Source organism: Scomber scombrus, chromosome 15 (genome assembly GCF_963691925.1).
Source record: "Scomber scombrus chromosome 15, fScoSco1.1, whole genome shotgun sequence".
In the NCBI taxonomy this organism is placed as follows: domain Eukaryota; kingdom Metazoa; phylum Chordata; class Actinopteri; order Scombriformes; family Scombridae; genus Scomber; species Scomber scombrus.
Genome location: NC_084984.1, coordinates 9,405,625 through 9,426,763, shown reverse-complemented (window position 1 = coordinate 9,426,763; position 21,139 = coordinate 9,405,625). Strand labels below are relative to the sequence as shown.

Genomic DNA, 21,139 nt, shown 5'->3' with positions numbered 1-21,139 from the left:
AAAAAGGTTCACATCTGTTTTTCAGAATTAACAAGGATTATAAACCAGCCTGAACCAGAGAGGAACATGTTGGTGTGTCAAATATTGTAGGTGCTTGATTTAGGCATGTCTCAACACATGGCATGAATGAGAAGCAAATTGTTTATTTGTAAAGCTGAATATACAGTTAGCTGATACACAGCCAGGGAACCTCGGTAGGTGACCTTTATCCTAGGCTCATTGCTCATATCCTAGATAATGAGTAATGTATTACATTACAGGCCTAATTGCCGATGTAACATTAATGCTTGCTATTCAGCAAAAGCCAGAGACATTGTTCTCCCTCCTATTTGCTGTCACTTATATAATTTCTTGTCTTTTATTTGATTAGTTTGAACCTTGGATTTGCTTTAAGCTTTGGTCACAAAACTATGTGAACGTGTCAGGCAATACCAGTGGGATGACTCACTCATGAATCCAGTGTTTATTTACACTGAGGATCAGGAGGCAAACTCTGTTGATACATTACTAGTGAAACATAATTTATGCTGTACAAACGGCTTAATAATGGGTAATGAAATGGCGAAACATTTTAAAAATGAATCTGAATTAATCTTAGCTTCTTGGTCTTAGTAAATCTTGTCATACTGTGTCAGTTTCTGTGTAAATACTTTTCTGTATACTATTATATTCTGCAAACTGGTGGATAAAAGATGAAATGCAGACTCAGTTGTACGTCAATTTTCTCGTGTTTCCCTGCTTAGCTTTTTTTGTACTGTAATCACTTGTAAGAAACTATTCAAGAGTTGCAAAAGCAAATGAGAGTGAAAAGAAAGGGAGAAAGGACAGTCTGGTTTAAGTGAATAAATGAGAAAAGAAAGACAGAATTCAATATATAATATGATCAAATAGGATAGGTTTGTAAGATGGCATTTCATATGCTGTGTGATCTACATACCTGTAATCCCTTATGTGAAATACAGAAAATAGTTAAAAAATTGTTATTTGTTGTTTGTCAGGTTTTTTTTTTAAATTAAATGAACGCCTTGAGAAAGATGTGAACACCCTAAAGTCTTTGCCTACAGAGATGACAGAGGTAATTATTCAGCGCTGATCTGTGTTTTTCTCATTGTGAGTTGTGAGCATCTCCCAAAATAGGAAGTCAAAGGCAGGTGGACCTTGCTGTTTCTTGAGACACCCAAGACTTACTTACTGAATTTTAAACAGAGCTACTCCTACTGTATCTCATGACCTGAGAGACACATTGTGAATAACAATTAGCCAGCCAGGATCTGAACAGCTGTTTGCTGACAGTAATGGATGAGCAAATATGTGAATACATTGAGATGAACCATACTGATCACCTCAAAGCATAACAAAGCACACTCTTATGTATCTCCAACAATATCCTAAATAACTGTAAAGATTTTCATTTTTGTCAAATCCAAATGACAGGCTGAACAAACACACGTTTCGCTCAGTCAATGCAGAAAGGAAGAAAGGCCTGGTGAACAGTTGCCATGACTCCCTTGGGTGGTCTCGTAGGAATTAACAGTGAAACTTGGTGTAGGTTTGTGCATCTGTTTGCATGGATAGAATTGTGCTGATTAAATTAAAAGTCTTATGCATAATTTCTCCATTTTAGGGCACAACAAGTCCTCAGGAAGTTTGACATCCGTACATATACTCAGGTATGTTTAGTTTTGTTTCTGCTCTTATTTATCAGGTGGATATTTTAGGAGTGATGGCTGTTGAATGCCTGCACATTTTTTTTGTTTCTTTTTCAGCTTAATGGCTGAACACATTTGCTCAGATCTTCAATCACATCCCAAGGAATGTGATCAAACAAAGTCCTCTCAGTGGCGCCACCTTGTGGATATTTGTGGCTATAGCAGGTTAAGGTGTCCCTTTTTAAGAGTTATTCTAGTCAGTTCATCTTTTTTGCTGTGAATAACAGAATGAGCTGGACAGGATGAGAAGAGCTGCCCATTGACAGTGATTACACAGTTTGTGGGGATGAATTGACAATATAAGTCCAGCTACAGATCCTCCTTTGCTAGAATAATAGGAAGTAGGTCAAAGGTTAGATGGGGTGCAACAGTTCAGACCCTAATGGGCTGAAATGTCAGTCAAGTCACTGTAGCAAATTAATGAGAGGGTTGACACCTCCACCTTAATACATGTTCATAATATACTAAATTAGCTCTGTGGTTTAGCATTTGACTAATTGGGCATTAACTGTTTGTACACGATTAAAAGCCCCATGCAGCAATCAAACACAGTTTAGAGAAGTTATTGCTGGATGAGAGCTAATTCAAATCATGTAGAGTGAGGGGAGATGTGACGAACATACTGAAATACTGATGAGATTGATCATTTTGCATCAAAACCAGTTTTTGATCATTTCTTATAAATTAATTAATGCAAATTTGTGAGTCTTTTGTAAAAATTGTGAATGTCTCATTTTCATTTGAACTACAGTAGTACAAACCAAAGTTTTTGGGCATAACTCAAGGTGTATTATATAAAAGTATTGCCTATATAGCACTGTATTTAAATATTAAACTATTTGCTCACGTTATGTGCATGTTACACTAATCACTGTCAGGGCCATTTTTGGACATTTTGGTGACATAGGTGAGAAATGTACTGGCACCACTGAGGACACCAGTCTGTTCATTAGAGTATTTTAGGACTATTATACTCACTTTATGATACTATTATTATTTTACATGTAACTTTATTTAACTTCCCAAATCTGCTGCTCGCCCATTACATCAACACTTCAGTAACAAGACTCTACTTTAATGCTACACGACTGCAAATTTAAATTTTAAAACAAACTCAAAATGTCTTTCTTTCTGTTGAAAAGTAATCTTTATTATTACACTCAGGCTGTTTGGGTTACTAATGGAAAGAATGTGGTTTCTTAATGCTTCAAGAATCCTGTGCTCATTTAAGGTAATACATTGCCTTCAAGTGGTTGAGCAGTCTATCATTTTATTACCAAATATCTCACTCATGTCCTGACTATGAGCGTCCAGTAGATGGTAGTGTCTATACAAGAGAGCAGGAGGAGGATGCACTGACCTAGGATACAATGCAGAGACACACCAGCTGGTTTTGACTCAGCAATAACCAACAACTAATCAAAATAAATCACATGTGAGTCAATGACTGGAGTATATGCTAAATCACTTGAACATGTAAATGAAATTGACCGACCGATGACATACAGAGAAATAAAAGTTGTAAATAAGTGAAAGGGGGAATGGAGCGGGATGATAAAGTAATAGTAATAATTAATTAATACTGACAAGCCTTAACTAGCACACTGTTACTGATCATATGATGTGACCTCCTTTCACAGCATGACACACAACTCGCATTTGTGATCTGAAAAAGTAATGTGCAGAATATATGTTATGCTGCAGTTTTTCCAATATTCTGATGTGGAACGAAGTAAAACACAGTAGATAAAATATGAGGGCCTCAGGCTCAGTGTCAGCATTACTAGCTGGATGTTTTTTCCTTGTATGAGGCTCCCTGCACCTTCCTACTCTTCTTCCACTGTGCCTACATGCACTAAGCTCCTGGCAGTTTATTGCATGGAACAGTGATTATCATTTTAATTACAAAAGGTGCTTATTATAATCCTACTGGACCTGCCTGTTAGCATGCTCGTTAAAGTGTTTCTTATTATCCTCTACGCTGTTCCACGCCCAAACAGCTCTCCTTGTGAAATAGAATATTTAAATAAGACACAACCAAAACCCTTTTAAGAGATTGTTTGCACTAGAAGCTATTTACTTTTTCATGAAAACATTTTATTGCTCAACAGTATGTAATGCATACACCCGCATGTACAATACGCAACATGAAATGTTAATGAGGAAAACATAATGGAATGAAAACAATATTACAATGAAACCAAGAGACTCAATTAGTTGAGTCTAATTTGTGGGCTTGTTTGTAATTTTTTGTAAAAAAAAAAAAAAAAAAACTTAAAATGAGTTAAAAGTTTTAAAGTAGTCTCTATTACCACAAAACAATACACAATTCAAAACTTAACAGGCCAGTGTACGAAGAATTTTAATTCCTTTGGTGTCTGCAAAGAATGTGCATCTTACTGATGGTTAAACAACATTATAATATCAGTCTGGAAACAAAATAAATGTGTTAAGTGAGTTAAAAATACGACAAGTACCAATTTCACAGTAAATAAGTGTGAGTTACAGGAACATTTAAACTGGAGACAAACTCTGAGGCACAAATAACAGAATTCACAGGACAATGAACCCAGTTTGACAGACAGACAGAGAGACAGACATCGCTGCCTGATGAACAAAATATAAGGGGGAGGAAAATGAATCCGAGACAAGAAAAGAAAATTAATAATAAGCATGAATTGCAAGACAAATACATGGTAACCTAAACAGTGAAATTACCCAATAAACAGCTTAAACTCTGTGTGCTGTGACATAAAAAAATAATGGTAAGAAAAGGGAAAAATACATAAAACTACATTTGTTTTAAAAAACCCACCACTTGTGAACATCACTCACTCAGAATGTTGTGGAAAGCAATAATAAACACCATATCAATAAAATTCAACAAACATCATTAAAACTATCTTACCAAATGCCACAGAATTGCCACATGGATTTCTGGAATTAGTAAGCTAAATGGACTGATTGAACTGAACACGTGTGCACTCCCTCCTTTTTTTTTTTCAATCTGTGTGTTTAAGCTCTACAGTATCTGCATGTTGAGGCACTTGGAAAGAATATGATTGTACTGTCTGTAGTATATTATGTACATTTGTTATGCTTGTAGACTATTCGTGTGCCTGTAAATCACACTCCTTCCAAAATGAACATGTGCTTTTAACCTTACAGATGTAAAAAACGGAGTCAAATTTGCTTTCGGTCATCAAGCCACACGATGATACTGAAAGTCCCACGGTCAACATGATCACTCATTCTTCTCTCAGCTTTTTTCATATCATCAGGTGGACATGATAACCTTGTTACTGATTCCAGATCAGTATTCCAGCTCTGAGGGCTGATGCCTCTGACCCAGAGGAAATGGCCTGGGCCTGTAATCTCTGGCACCTGATCTAAAGTGAGACGCTGACCAAGATTAGCCTGGCAAGAATCCATGCAAGACCACTGAGGACAGTGCAAAAATGTGTTGGAAAAAACTGCTTCTTTTCCTTGTGCTTCTCCTCAAGCATCCTACTTTCACGCTGTTAAAAAAATTGAACGTGTCTTCCCTTAAAAGTATAACCATGAAACACTTACTACGGAATTTAATTTATCAAGCAGATTACACGTACAACTATCAATGCTACATTTTAATTAAGGAAAAAAAAAGAAAAGATGAATAATAATATTCACAGTCAAACATAATTTAGCCAATCGTGTGCTCAGTCTTCCAAAATAACAGACACCTCGCACACACCGTAAATCACAAAATCACATCCTCGATCACTGGTCCCACACTAATACAACAACTCCACATGTTAAGAGAACAGCTCTATTTCCAAGCAGCCACCGATGGTCCCTCTGCTCCACTAGCAGTCTAGAGGCTGACATTTCAACTTAAGGCAGGCTAGCAATGTCCCGCTTTGGAGGAGGTCCATCTGGCTTACAGGGAGTCCCATTGGCTTTGTCCTCAAAGATTAAGACCCTGCAGAGAGAGAGAGAGAGAGAGAGAGGGAGAGAGAGAGAGAGAGAGAGAGAGAGAGAGAGAGAGAGAGAGAGAGAGAGAGAGAGAGAGAGAGAGAGAAAGAGAGGGGGAATCATGAAAAAACACAATCAGATATATTGGCAATGTATAAAAATAGACAGCAATAGCCAAACTTGGTACACAAATGGTGATAGAGTAATGGATGAATCTCCAAAACCTGCGCAAAATGATGGATAAAGGGGGTTACAATCTATTTGATTGTGCTCAAAAATGAAAATAATTCTTGAGAACTGGGCAGAGGAACAATTCAATCATGTAAAATAACTGAGTATGTTATTCCTGCTGCCCGAGTCAAATGTGGCTGGACCAGGTTTTCACATGGGTTTGTTGCTAAATAAGTCGTGCAGCATCGGTAGGTGGTTGCTAAGGTGTTGCCCAGTGTTAGGTACACTCTTCAGGGCATTTTTAGGAAGTTATATGGCAGGTTTTGTATTCTCGGTGGCTGCTGGGGCAGTATGGGTAGTTTGATTTTGATGGCGTGTGATTGAATACACTGAGGCCAAAAAAAGGCAGCAGTTCACATGAATTGAATTTGCCGTTGTATTTGTCTAATTGAAGTCAGGGCTCCAACTGGCATTTGTTTTTGCTGTATGTTGTTATTTATTAATCTACTAATTATTTTCCTCAATAAATGACATCTGGTCTATAAAATGTTATGAAAAAAAAAAAAAACAAAAAAAAAAAAAAAAAAATATATATATATATATATATATATATATATATATAAACCTAATGTATGAAGGATGTGGAATATTTTAAGGTTTGAATTGAGCATGAATCAGAGTTGAAAATCCTTGAACATTTTTAAAATGTTGGAAATTTCTAAATTTTGACGAAATATTCAAAATTGGAATTTTAAAAAACCCACTCCGTCCATTTATTTACACTGTAAGAAATTGTTGAAAAAAGCGTAATATTTTAAAAATAACAAAAAAGTATATTCATAAAGAGCTGAACATTTTGATATTGAAATGGTTTCTGTGGCTGAAAATGGCTGAAGTACATACAGAAGAATAAAGAAGAATAGAACAACAACTTTCACACTACTTAGGAAAACACTGTAAAGAACACACACAAAAAAACTAGTCGAAATACTACAACCATGAAGTGAGAGTGAAGAAGGATAATCGTGGTTACAGTCAGGTATGAAGTGGCCGAACAGTAAGTGAAAGCAAAGGAATGAAAGGGAACCGCAAATGCTGTACACACAGTAGAGTGAAGGATCTGACAGGAGCTATTCAGAGCGAATGTCTGTCTTTAATTTCCTTTTTTGGAAAACCTACGCAAAGCCCCGCTAAGCCCATAAGGAGCAATGATCCCAGCGATGAAACCGGCACTCAGCAACTCCAACTCTGTCACATCTCTGTGGCAAAACACTCATTTCCTTTCTTCTGCAAACTTCCTCTGTTCTCTGGATGAAATTGGTCAGGTCACTGCTGCGTCATCCATCAACTACATATTCAATGGTGACTCAAATAACGTTTAAAATATCCTGTTTTTGTCAAGAAATGATTCATTGTAATTATGTTAACTACCTTTTTTTAAATGAAAAATAATTTATGATATTGCCATGTTTGGTCAATCTGCTCTAAATGCAGAAGATTTAAAGAGATCAAGTGATTGGCTGGCTTAATTTTTTTACCAAATATCCCTAACATCTGTACAAATAGTGACAAATATAACCACACATGCACACACAGGGCTGTGGTATTTTTTCTGTGTAAAGCCTAAAGGCCAACATCGAATCTGTAGCCAAGAATACAATACAAGATAGATTCAAACCTTTGATAAACTAACTCGACTAGACTGACTCTGTATCGCACTTTAGTGGAAGGCCTTTCACAATCTGAGCCCAATTGTGGACCCTGACCTCCAAAATATTCCTCCACTTGCAACTAAATCAATTGTTGTTTTGCCAAATGCTTTGAATAACACTATTGTAAAAGCTGTTTTGTACACTCCACCTCTCCCTCCCCTATCCTCTCTCTAGAGACAAACAAACACAATAGCACACAAGAGAGGCGTTGTAGACCTTTGCAGTTATTGAGCAATGATGTACAACTCTCCCTGATGCAGCAAAATTGAAAACAATTACACACATCCGCTTTTTAGGAACAGGGTCAACCTCTTACTAGAGTGCTACCGAGTGGACAATTGAAGCGAGGGAGGGAATGAGACATTTATAAATAGTAGCTGCGGGATTATGGGATACACTTTCGAAAAGTGGTTGAGGGCAAAGGAGGAAAAGTTATGCATTTTCTGTGCTTGGTGTATTTGGGATTATGAGATTTGTCTGCTAAAGGGTCCGGCCAGCTTAGCCCAGCAGAGCGGACATGCAGCAGCCAATATACTCTGGCTTCTGCAGTCTGACCCAGGGCGAGGCTGCTTTAAAAGGCTTACACCGGTTACACTAACCCGTTTTACAAACATTTCCAGGGACTGTTGAGAGAAACAAACTCCTCTGTGAATTCTCTGCGTATAATATGATGAATTTTGGTGTTTTTGTCAGTCCTGCGTGACAGTCAATGGTTAATCAGCCTATAATCGGTTACCTAAGCAGCTAAGGATAAGGATGGGTTGACTATGGATAGGTTATATAGATGGGTTTTGTTGCCATGGAGATTAACGACTAATGCAGCATGTGGGTAATGACATCATCGCGGGTCATCCCAGAACCCCTGCTGATGGATAAAACAATTGGCTGACACAGCACATGATTCATATCCTCCCTCTCCGTTAACTGAACACACACACACCCACACCCACACCCACACACACACGCACACACACAATGAACCAACAGATGGTTTGAAGGGCTGGACAATGATTAATTAGACTTTTTATTTTAACATGATGTGTAAAATGTCTAAATTGTAACTTAGTTATTACAATGTCCACAAATAACATTATTTGTAGTCAAAAAGTAACGTAGACGGTAGCGGACTCTTGTGACTTCAGGCGACTAGCTACCTTTGGCTATCTCGTAGTGAATTTAACAGTTGCATATATGAGAATGACAGACTGAAAATGACTCTGCACATTGATCTGCACTCTCTGTTTATATTTGTTAAAAAGGTATCATCTCTAGTTATTAGAATTATAAGAGTTGTTTGTCTGTACCTGCTAGGTAGCTAACGTTAGGTAGCATCAGTCTACAGATACGGCACTGGTGTTTTGTTAAGAAACGCAAACAACAGCCGATGATTTAGTGAGCGGACCACTGTGCTCTATCTGTGCTGAAACTGAATATGAAAGTGGATGTGCTGTACTTAGTTCAGGCACCTGGTGCTGTGTGAGATAACCAGTGTTTTATGCATACTGATGACAGCGTTGCAGGTAGTGAATTTCTTAAATCAACTGCCTTTAAAAAAAAAATGTAAACAAAAATTGATTAAAACTGTGAATCGACCCCAAGCAAAAACATTTAGATTAGATTTTTTTGGCCACACCACCTAACCCTAGTTTAAGGACACTATTAAGGCTTCGTTTATCTTTAAAAAAAACAGTTTATATTTGTCTTATAAACACATACACAGAGTTTTACTTACAGTTTGAGCACAGCTGAGCGCTTTCCCAGCATCATCTTGACAAAGTCCCTGTAGTCAATAGTGTTGCTGCTGCTGCCGCCCGTCACCTCCATGATCATCTTTTTCAACTCCAAGTGGGTCTTGGGTACCCCTAGCTTCTCCATCATCCTCTTTAGACCCATCGAGTCTGGGACAAGAAAAGAGAGAAACATGTATAGGTGGGAAAATATCAATCTTTCTGTGTAAGTCATGATGTTATCAGGGTTATTTTGGCTAGAGACTTAAAGTTTTGAACATAAAGCCTGCAACACCTAGGTGTTGGTTTTGAAAGGAGTGAGCATTTAGGAGGCAGGGAGAGTTTAATTAGAGAAGCTATTTAGTTGCATTATGGGAAATATAAAACCCAGTGTTATTGGAGTTTGACTCATACTATAAACTAAAAGTCATGGAATCTCTGCCTTCAAATCAAAGTCAATTCTGACTTTGATTTCTTTTTAAAATCTGTTTCTAGTGAATTTCCCAATTTTATGGGTGCAATACTAAATTAAATTAAAACAGAGTAACTTTAAGAACTTTAAGAAAATACACATGATAACTGATTTTTGTGCATGTGCCTCTTATTTTTCTAAATTTTGACTTTTTAAAAGCTGGAATTTTCATATTCTTCAATCAGGATTTAACTGATTTTACTATTAGTTTGAATATTTTTCATTGTACTTTATCTTAATACTTTAATAAATGTTTGCTTATTGTCTTTTTTTATCTGTATGTAAGGCAATGTGTAACTTGTTTTGAAAAGTGCTCTATAAATAAATACTATTACTACTATTACTATTAGTTGTGAAGAAGAAAAAAAGGAAGTGGACCATAAACATTCTGATGGCGACGCAAGAAGAAATGTAAAGGGATCATGAAAAACTGTGGAGAATCTTAAATGTCTGTAGAAATGTTCACTGGATAGCTGCTGGTGACTCAAATCAGTGGATTGCCAAATGGATCTGTGCCAAATTTCATGGAAATCCCTCAAATAGCTGTAGAGATCCCTCACTCCGGACTAAAACATCCAACTGACATTGCTATGCACAGAGCTATGCCGCTAATGTGGCTAAAATAAAATGATAGGACACAACTTCTTTCAGGACTCGCAGACAGAAAGCACATCTGTTGTCTGACTCGTGAACTAAAGGCCTTTTCCCACCGGTGTACAGTATGGTCTCACTTTACATACAGGACACAAACATGACACATGAGCCTGTTGATGCTCTGTGCTCACACTGGTCAGACAATACACACACAACAGTATTAATTACTGTTTCCTCGTGTCTCCGCGACACTTCGGGTCAACTGACAGTTGTTATCTGGGGGTGCAGCTGGTGTTTTAGTGGTGACTGTCACTCACCAATCTCTCCTTCATCAGTCAGGTCGAACTCAGCGTATTTATCTGCAAAACAAAACACACACAAGGGATTATTACCGGTAATTCTAATTCATCCTTCAATGCAACACTTTCCTTGCAGCTGGCGCCTTACATGTCAGCAAAACAGTTCAGCACAACTTTTATGGTGATCTCACTGTCTTTGCACTCTGCAGACAGCTGACCTGGCACGACAGACACAAATAACTGATAATGGCAGGTGTGTTTTCTGCGTGTTTTTTTTGCACGTCCGTCAGCAGAAAACAGGCAAAGGGCAGCTGAAGGAGGAATGAGGAAAGGGTCAAGAAGCTGAAGTAGGATTGTGTGGAAAAACAAAGACGCCCCAGTTAGAATTGTGCTGCTGAGATTGCAAACCAATTATAACGTTATTTTCTTTTTAGAGACAATTTTCTTGCAGTATCTTGTCTGATTAAGGTTGTAGGCATTGTTAAACCACACACAGATTTGCATTTAAATAATAAACACAACTTTCTCCTCTTTTAAAAGGTCATTATTAACATGCTGGTGAAGGTGCAGCTGCTATGAAAACCCACCGCGGACAGACATTTTCCCGCTTTCCCCCTAAATTTTGCCATCCTTTCGACTGTGGAAGACCACTTTAGCCAGATTACACTTGCTATTTCCGTCCCACAATGGGCCCTCTGTGTGTGTGTGTGTGTGTGTGTGTGTTGGGAGGGAGAGAGAGAGGGAACTTTGTTAACTGTGTGAACCCATGGGGAGTAAGACAGGACAATGCTAACCCTGTTCATAAACTCTGAGGAGTGGGCCTCCACACGCACACACACACACCCACACAGAGCACGTCTTGAGTGGGACACTTGTCGTAGAGCAGCCTGTTGATCATCTGCAGCCACAGAAAGTGTCTTGAACTGAACCACACAGTCTTTAGTTTGTCCTCCTAACCTACATTCCTTCAGAAACTAATATGACAAAAAAGACACTGCTTTTAACTTATGAGGTGTGAGCCATTTTCACTTTAATTTATTTTTTTTCCTGCTTCTCTTTGTCGCTTGTTGACGTGACTTCATTTTGATTTAATCTGATAGTAAGCTTGCCTGCCAAACCATTACGGCAGCTATAATTTGAAGGGGCTTTTCAGCTTTATAAAAAAAAAAAAAAGAAGAAGAAAAAAAAGAAAACAAAGCTTTGCCGATAAAATAGCTGAAATGGACGATGACTTCCCCCCCTGCCACTTTTGGCCAGCAGATAAGCAAAGAATTTTCCCATCTCTTTAAAAAGACAGCGACCCTAAGGGCAGATGGGGAGGTTCAATGCAGGCTTCTGTTGCTTCTAAAAACAACTTGATTTCCGTTCTCCTCCCAATCTGTCTCCAGACTAACTAATACATAATAAGCTGTGTAATCGTTTGCAGTAATTGAGTTATAAAACACCTAAACCGGATGTAAACTAAAGCTAAAATATAATATGCTCTTTTTTAAAAAAAATGTATAAGAGGATAAACCCCTTGAGATGCCCCTTCTTTTTTTTCAAGGGCACAACAAATCTACTATATGAAACATGATACAGAAAGAAGGAAATAATCCTCTTCCTGTTTCAGGCTGCTGCTTTGTGCTGCACATTTCTGGCAACTATACCAGGACTAGTTACACCAAAAAAAAAGGGAATACTAACAACAATGGTCTCATTATTCTACAGCTATTACATACTATGCAGTCAATACTGATTTAACCCTGACATAACACAGTTAATATTCAACATGTAAGAGTTTTAGATGAGTTAATCTATGTGCTCGCTCGCTCTAACCCTGCCACGCAGAGTGCCATTGCTGGTGGTGGCAACCGATGATCAAAGTCCAGCTTGTTAGTGCGGTCTAAAGTCTGTAAGCTAGCAATTTGTTGCAAGCTCCATAAAGTGACAGTGAGTCCAACTAGTGAGACAACCTTCAGTCTGGTGTAAGTGCCCACTGTTAGGATTCATAAACACTATATAAACACTTCATTAAAGCTTTATAAGACACTGTAATGTAGTTAAGGCGGCTTTGTAAATGACAGATAAGGGGGAGAATTTTATGTATTTGTTTTTCCCCTTCCTTTTAATTTTGTTTGTTTGTTTGGTTGCTTGGAACCTTTTTTTTTAAAGGCTGTTTTAGTGACAAACATGGCAACAGGTGCAAGTGTTATAATGCCTCATCAAACAATCATAATCATAAGTTAAATCAAGTTATCTGAAAACGGTTTGTGAAATACTTCCTGTTCATGTCGGTGTTAAAGATGTGTATATGTAAGCTTTTTTTGTGGTTTTCATGCTAAATTGGTGCGTTTTGGTTGGTGGTTAAAGGCATGAGGTTTAGATCCTAACTTCTGGGTCAGTGGGACAGTATGGAAACAGATGGGGGGGGGGCAGCTATCTTCTCAGGGCCTAGGTGTTGGGCCCCCATTTCTGTTTATATACTTCTGCTCCATTTCCTCCAGCGAGCATAGATTGTTAAGTAGGACACTGGAGCATGTTTCTCTTTTCAAGACGACCTATGTATGCCTGTTAGAATAAACAGCATTATGTTATACCGTCTGGAAAATTACAGATAGAAAATGTACACAGTAGAAACAATCATACATGTGTAATATCTGAGGAATGAGGAGGAGTTCTTTAGTAACTCATTCAATTGTATTCTCCTAATGGCAGCGTTTTCTCTATTCCCCTGAGCTGAGAGTTTACCCAGAAAAGTTTGGAATATTGTAACAAGAAGCAGAGAAAACGCCCCGCTGCATTCCTCCAAGGACATCGAGGACCTGGCCTTGCAAACCTTCTTATAAATCACAGCAGTCTGTCTTTTTTCCCCACAGGAGGAAAAACAAAATACTTCAGGGTTTTTTGTGTGCGTGCGGACTGCCAACAAATAAACAAATATGGAGTTTAAGACAATAAGCCAGGAGAGGGGGGAACACACCCTCAAAAAACGATAACCATAAAATGTGCAGAAGCTAGAAGGATGAAGGGGAGGACTGGACATGCTTACTCTTGAAACCTTCCAATTTTTCTGCCAGGTCTTCTTCATCCCTGTATTTCTGGTCTTCCAGGTATTCCTGAGAATGATGGAGAGAGAGAAAGAGAGAAGGGGGGGTATAAAGAAAAGGTGATTAGGAAACACAAGTTTTACAGGCTTTACTGAAACCCTTTTAATCAGTTTATAGTCAGTTTTTTAACAGGAATCTCCGGCCAATCAACATTTGGCTCGTAAACGCGTAACAATACATTATCTAAGAGGGAAGGAGCCCCCCCCCCCCCACACACACACACATCAAAGTACATTCCTGTCAGATCTGTCGTCAACTTGAGCATGATGACTCACAGTCTTTAGATGTTCTTCCTCCTGGTTTGTCATGACTTATCACTGTGTTCATTAAGTGGGACACCTCACATGGGTGTAAAAGGAAGAGAGCCGAACAATGCCCACGGGGGAGCCAATCTAATGAAATTATAATGACGCAATCTGCCATGTGGGAGTCAGCTTCACTGAAAGGAGAGCAAGAGAGCAAGAGAAAGAGAGAAAGAGAGAGAGAGAGAGAGAGAGAGAGAGAGAGAGAGAGAGAGAGAGAGAGAGAGAGAGAGAGAGAGAGACGAAGAGTAACGCTGTTGACCGCCTTGACCTTTATGTGTCAGTCAGGTTTATAATTAAGAGTGAACAGGGTAAACACAGCTCCTGGATTATCATCAGAGATGCTTGACTCGGCTGTGCTGAATCACCGCTGCGGCCTCTGCACGCAGGAATGTCCGTTCTAAAACACAAGAGTATCTGAAGTATGCGAGTGTATTTGAACAAATATGGTGGCAGCATTGTGAGATATGAAATCTCTGGAAGGATTTATAAAGAATGTTTTGCCATACGGAGGTCAAAGACAGAGCAGACTTCCTCCAGCTGCATGTTTACAACGTTTTCATTATTACATTATCAGCGGATTGTTTTCTCTAGATTGATATGCTGCTCCATGACATATCAGAAAAAAAGTGAAAAATGTGCACAACAATTACTCTGAGCCCGTACAGAACGTTTTAGTAAGTATTTTTTTGTCTGACTGGCAGCCCAAAACCAAAAGATATTCAATTTCGTATATCAAAGATTAAGAAAACCAGTGAAATATTCACATTTTTTGGTATTTTTGCTAGAAAAATGACAACAATCAATGCTGGCAGCAATTTAAGAATATTTATATTATAAATTAATCTGCAGATAATGTTTTGGGTTAATCGATGAAGCACAACTCTGCTCCAGCAGCACACCCTGCTTTATCCATCTTTAGCCAAAGAGGTTCATTTCGATGAAACTGAACTGAAGCTCAAACTTATTTGCACCTAAAGCAGAAAATTTGATTCGTCAATGAATCATTTTGTCTATGGAAATATATAAATTGTGAATAATAACTGTAATAATTTCCCAGAATCAGAAGTTATGTGTTAAAATATCTGTTTTTTTACGTCAGAATCCAGAGAGAATCAGTTTACGATCATGTTTGACAAAGAGAAGCATTAAATCATCACATTTTAAAAGCTGAAACCAGCAAATTGATGGCATTTGTGTCTTACAAAATGACCTAAACAACAGATGTATTGACCAATTAATGAACTAATTGCTGCAGCTCTAAACCAATGAAACAATGAATTTATTATCACACAATTCACACATTCACCAGCTGACCCATGGCCACCAGCGGAGGAGGAGGAGAAGTGTCACACAGCAGGTTAAACCAGCTCCAAACATTTACTGTCAACTGACTAATCAATTATTCAGATAATCATATCAGCTCCAAAGTATTTATTAGATTGGAATTTTTATAGCTGGATAACCAGACACAAAACAGTGCTGGTATTTAAGGTTTTATCCCCACAGGATCTACTAATACACCCATGTTAACACAATATAACAATGGACTACATGGCAGTGGGGGAAAACATGGACTTAATCACAGATCTGTTATTATTAGAGCTGGCCGCTTAGGAATCTGGGGTCTGATCTCTTTTCATTTGTCTAATGAACAAATGAAGGATGTCAAAAACACTGCAAATCACTGTGGTGGGGTTGAAGCAAGGAGTGTTTGCAACTGTGCACAGAAATGTCACAGGCGCTCCCGGCTGCCCTCTTGCCGCGACCTGGATTTCATGTGGCCGCAGTGGGGAGCTGATGACAGGAAGCCAAGCAGAGTAATAAAGGAGGGAAAACCGAGATTATACAGACAGATAGTTAATCTGTGGGAATTTACTGCACGGTTATATCTGACTGGACGAGGCCTTAATGTTAGACAAAGAGCTTCATGGAGACACCTGTTTCCCTCTCCCGCGTTGAAGCACACATGCAGCTCGGCTCGGGCGTGCACACACACACACACACACACACACACACATACACACACATATATACAAAGTGGGATGATCAGGCTTCAAATGCATTTTTAATCTCGATTGAAATACTCACACACACATATTTGTATGTGACAGCACGCAAACCATTCAACAAGTGCCACAAAACCAAAGGGGGGTGGAAGGGGCAAAAAAAAATCAATAAAATGCATTAACAGCATCGCTACGGTCAACTACACTGAACTGAGTGTGACCTTTGGGGTTAATTCATTATTCACCAGAGATACAGAGGCAGTTCAATCTAAATGACCCCCCCCCCCCCTCCCCCCCCCCCTTAATCATAAATGTGACCACAAGTCCAAAAACAAGGCCAATGCCAAGTCAAGTGTGTCTGTGTGTGTGTGTGTGTGTGCGTCCTCGGCACATAAAGAGAGCATGCGTACCTTGTTTATTTCTTCCAATTTCTGCCGCTGCTGCTCCTTTAACAGCCCAAAGGCTTTCCCTCCTGGTTAAAAACAACACAGCAAAAAAAGAGGAACATTTAACAAAGCAGCTAGTTAATACAGGCTAAGCTTTAATGGTTACCCGGCCTGCTGATGCTCTCTATTGTAAAGAGGCTTTAGCTATCCGCCCGGGGAATAAACAATGCAGTCCGCTAGCGTATTCATTTATTTCTTTATCGTATTTATTACCTTGGGTGTTTTTATTTGAAGGCATCCCGGGATTTATCTGTGATGTCTAAGATCCAGGAAAAAAAAGGAAAAAAGATATTCAAGCCAGAAGGCTGCCGCGACCGTCCGGGTGATACTGCTCCTCTCTCCGCTTAGAGGTTGGGCTCAGTGGGCCACTCGGCGGAGTCGGCACCGGTGTCAATCTAGAGGTGATTTAAGAGAAGCACATCCGGTCAAGTATTTCAAAATAAACGATGTATTATTGACCTCCTTTTAAAATGAGATAAGAAATTTGCATTGTTACAGCAGCAGTGGACAGCAATAGCATACAAGAGCAGCAATAAGAAAATAATAAAGAACAATAAATAATAAGTACAAAAACAATAAGAAAAATAATAGTAAAAATATGTAATAAAAATAATTAGGACATTATTTACATTATTTAGAAGAGTAATATTGGTACTGAGTTGTTATATACCAGAGGTGATATTCTTATTGCACAGATTAAAGTGAAATAAATATATATGTATATTATATGAATATTGCACACAATTTACATCCCAAACCCTACATGTGTCGATAGGGCTGGGAAGGTTACTTTGGAAATGTAATGGGTTACAGATTACTAGTTACCCTTTTTAAAAAATGTAATAAGTAATGCAACTATTTCAATTGCTTAATCAAAGCCGTTGCTACGTTAAATACTGCCAGGCAGCGACTCACATAACACATGCACCTTTGTCTTACACTGTCTTACACTGGATATGCACTTTAAGGACTGCAAAATTGTTATGTAGACGAGTAAGTGGGTTGTTTTATACTGTTTTTACGTGTTATGTGTTTTTATATTGTTTTTTTGTGTTTCTTCTTTTTTAATTATTTATTAGCTCTTTTGCACTGCCAAGGACTGCACTTAATTGTGTTGTACCTGTTACAATGACAATACATATATTTTGATTCTTTAATGTAACTTTTTACATTTGATTACTTTTCTAATTTTCTAACAAATGTTTTCAGCTGTTAAGGTAAGTGTACCCAATTAAGCCCACCACAATCTAAGTTCAGGTGTTTTTTCATGAATACTTACATGATTTATAAGGGAGATAATTTTTTATAAAGCAAGATTTATCTCTCATTTGAAAATATATTTATTAGTTCATGTAGATTTTGGAAAAATTATAAAATAACGATATTTTATTAAAAAAAGTCAAAAGTCTGGCATTAATTGATATTGTGACACCATTTAAACCCAGTGTAACAATGTAAAGGTATTCCAAATAAGCCTATGTCATGATTTATTTGGTTATTAATGATATGGCATTGATTATTACTATTTATTAAACACTGGTATCAAATGTGTACTCACTATCGGACAATACCCAAAGCCCAGGTATCGTATCAGGACTGAAAAAGTCAGATTCAAATTCAAGAAACATCATTGTCTGTCACATAGTAATAGAAATTCCTCTTTGACACAGTCCAATCAAAGACAAAGGCAGACATACGTGACCATAACAAAGTGGAAACAATAAAGACCATCAAAATATCTTATTTTGAAGGCGGGATCATCAAACGTCCGGTTTCATTGTGTAGTTTCATCATGCTCATCAGTCAAAGATGCTCTTGGAGTAAAGTGGGACGCTTGACTCGCGTTTACCATCATGTGGCGTGCGAGGAAACTACACATGATGAGGGCGTGACCCAGACAATGCTGGTGTTACACCGTATTTGGTGACCCGTCAGATTCTGTGACCTGCAGAATGAACTGGGATCCTTTACTTCAATGCAACATTTTAAAACACAGAAAAAAATCCTTCTTAAAGTACTAAAGTAAAAGTACCAATTTAGCATAACCAATTTTATTTTATTTCTTTAAATTTAGCATGTAAAAGTAAAACTATATACTGTAACTCCCAGTGGAAATTTGAAAAAGAGCGGGCAAGAAAGTAACAAATTAACAAAGTCGTAAAATAATAAAGTACAGAAACCAACCAAGGAATACTTTTGCTGACTCCCTACTAGATCAGAAACGGTCAGTTTTACTACCAAGTGTCTTGTCTGATTAACAAAATGCCTGAGGCTCAGGTGTTTACAGAAGTGAAGGCACATAAATCCCTGAGGCTCAGGTGCTTACAGAAGTTAAAAGGCACACAAAAAAATCCTCACACACAACAGTGTTGTTGGTAATTGTTTGACACAGTATGGTGGCTGAGACAAACAAAGACAAAACAAGCAAACAGGCACCATAAACCATTGCACACACACACAGTAAACATGTGAATAAGATAAGATGCATCTTTATTGATCCCCCTCGGGAGGAATTAAAATTGACACAAGCAGTATAGTGGGAAACAAAAAGTAGCAGCGAAAGGGTGAAAGTGATAAAATAAATCCAATAAATCAAATCAAATCAAAAATACAAATACAAATAAAATACTATATATAATAAACAACCTCTGCCTAAGTAAATCTGCAAAATATAAATATGCAATGCAGATGTTCCTGAGGTAAGATACATGTGTGCAGTGTTCCTGGGATTAATATAGTAAGGACAGCATCAGCCTGTTTTAGTGGGAGTTGGAGGTACTGGGAGCTGAGAGCATGTACAGTGAATCTGTACAATACAGTCCAGCCCAGCCTGAGTTCACTTCAGTGCTTATATAGAGAATACAAGTCAGTATATGACAAGGGGTGCTGACTGCTGTAGGAAAGTAGCTCTTTTTTGAATTGAGTGATATTGGATAATAATAATTTCTTTGTCAGCCTGGGTCTGAATCATTACCTCCCTGCTGCAGTGGAGGCTTTATGTTTCTTAATGTGTTGTGGTCACATCATGTCAGCCTCACAAAGACCCATTTTGACTCATACAAAAGGGTAAAAAAAAACAGTTTGGGGATGCTTTATGTTTCTGAATAGAGCAAATTTCCAAAGCAATTTAACATTATTTCATGACTGCAGTGCCACTAAAATCCACCTGCCTGTCCACACACAAAACATGATGAAGAGATCTCTAATATCGAGTTTATGCAGCCCTCAAATATAAAGGTAAAACAACAAGATTTCAGCTACGGCACATCAATAACAAACAAACAAAATACAAACTTTTATTCTCCATTACTATGTGTTTTCATGATGATTAGCAGTGAAATATGTATATGTACTACAATACAATTAAACTGTATATATATATATATATGTAAATAAAGTTTTTTTTCTAAATGTGCAGATGTATCATGTGTCTTATTTATCTCCAGTGTAATACATATTTATTTAAAATGTATTTACATATATCAACATTGATAAGGAAGAATAAAACATTTAATAATGATGAGGAAATATTTACAAGGAAATATATGAATGAATGAATGAATGAATGAATGAATGAATGATTGAATGAAGCCATTCCTCATTGGATTATTTAGACACATTAATAAACACACCAGGATCTAACACAACATACATACTGACCTCATACATACATACAAATACAAATATTACATATAGTGTCCCGGGAAATATTCATCAATTAAATTTAAATAAATACAAGCAAACATAACCCAAAAAAACCCCAAAAGCCAATGTAATCCTCCAGTTTATGTAAATTAACAAACTGTGGTCTGATTCAAAGTGGGAAGAAATAATATGTAAGTCTATAATCAAATAAAGGTTTATATGGTTCTTTTCTTCTCCTATTCCAACCTTCAAATGTAAATATAACTGAATACATAATATGAACACCATATTCATATCTAACTGCTTATCAATGTTGTTATTGCATGTACCTGTGAAAATATAATTAAAATCTGTTGGTATCATATAAGGTAGTTTGACTCCCTCTTGTGGTCATTTATTGTAACAGCTTTCATTTGAAATTTGGGTTACAAGTTCTACTGCAATAATATTTAGTTAGCAATAAGCAATAATTAGATTACATTTTTATTGTGTGGTTTTTGTGGTTGTGTTGGTTTATTTTGGCGTTTTTTGGACAGCTGGCCTTTTGGAGCCATCTATTTTGTTGTATTCATATAATGAATTAAAATTATTCCTGCCTCCGGTCTTTATTGCACTTTGACCGATCCTGGGACATTGGACAGGCACAGAAAATTAATTATTGCACTCGATTATGATTTAATTAATGTAATTTAGAAATTTCAATGTCAGATTTGCAAACAGGTAAACAAGAGCATAAAGGTTAACATTTCAAGGAAGTTATATGGACAAAATGTCACTGTAATCAGAAATATCACTCATTAGCATTTATAAATAGTTAACAAGAACAATGTGCATATTTTAAAGGCCTGCTATGAAGCTTGAAACACAGTTGTGTTTACAAAATACATCAGTTGTGTAAATGAAATGTGAACGTAAATAACTAATTAGACACATTAACCACATAAATGTGGCAGGAGCTTCATAATGTGGACAGTTCATAAAAACTTTAATGCTGTAAAAAAAATAGCATA

General features: G+C 37.5%; 1 protein-coding gene across 1 annotated transcript; it reads right to left on the bottom strand.

The window, feature by feature from the left end:
- Nucleotides 1-3,938: 3,938 nt before the first annotated feature.
- Nucleotides 3,939-16,839, bottom strand: aif1l (allograft inflammatory factor 1-like). The gene is made up of 6 exons (XM_062435289.1): nt 16,698-16,839; nt 16,449-16,510; nt 13,670-13,736; nt 10,657-10,698; nt 9,279-9,444; nt 3,939-5,670 (listed from the first exon to the last, which is right to left on the bottom strand). The coding sequence occupies exons 1-6, from the start codon at nt 16,720-16,722 to the stop codon at nt 5,583-5,585; spliced, it is 450 nt and encodes a 149-aa protein (XP_062291273.1). The 5' UTR covers nt 16,723-16,839; the 3' UTR covers nt 3,939-5,582.
- Between the last annotated feature and the right edge of the window lie 4,300 nt (nt 16,840-21,139).

Coding starts and splice junctions, on each gene's coding strand:
- aif1l (XM_062435289.1), bottom strand. CDS start 16,722: ATGCCTTCAAATAAAAACACCCAAG. Junction 16,511..16,697: donor TTCAAATAAAAACACCCAAG/GTAATAAATACG, acceptor GTTTTTAACCAG/GAGGGAAAGCCTTTGGGCTG. Junction 5,671..9,278: donor CGCTCAGCTGTGCTCAAACT/GTAAGTAAAACT, acceptor CTCTCTCTGCAG/GGTCTTAATCTTTGAGGACA.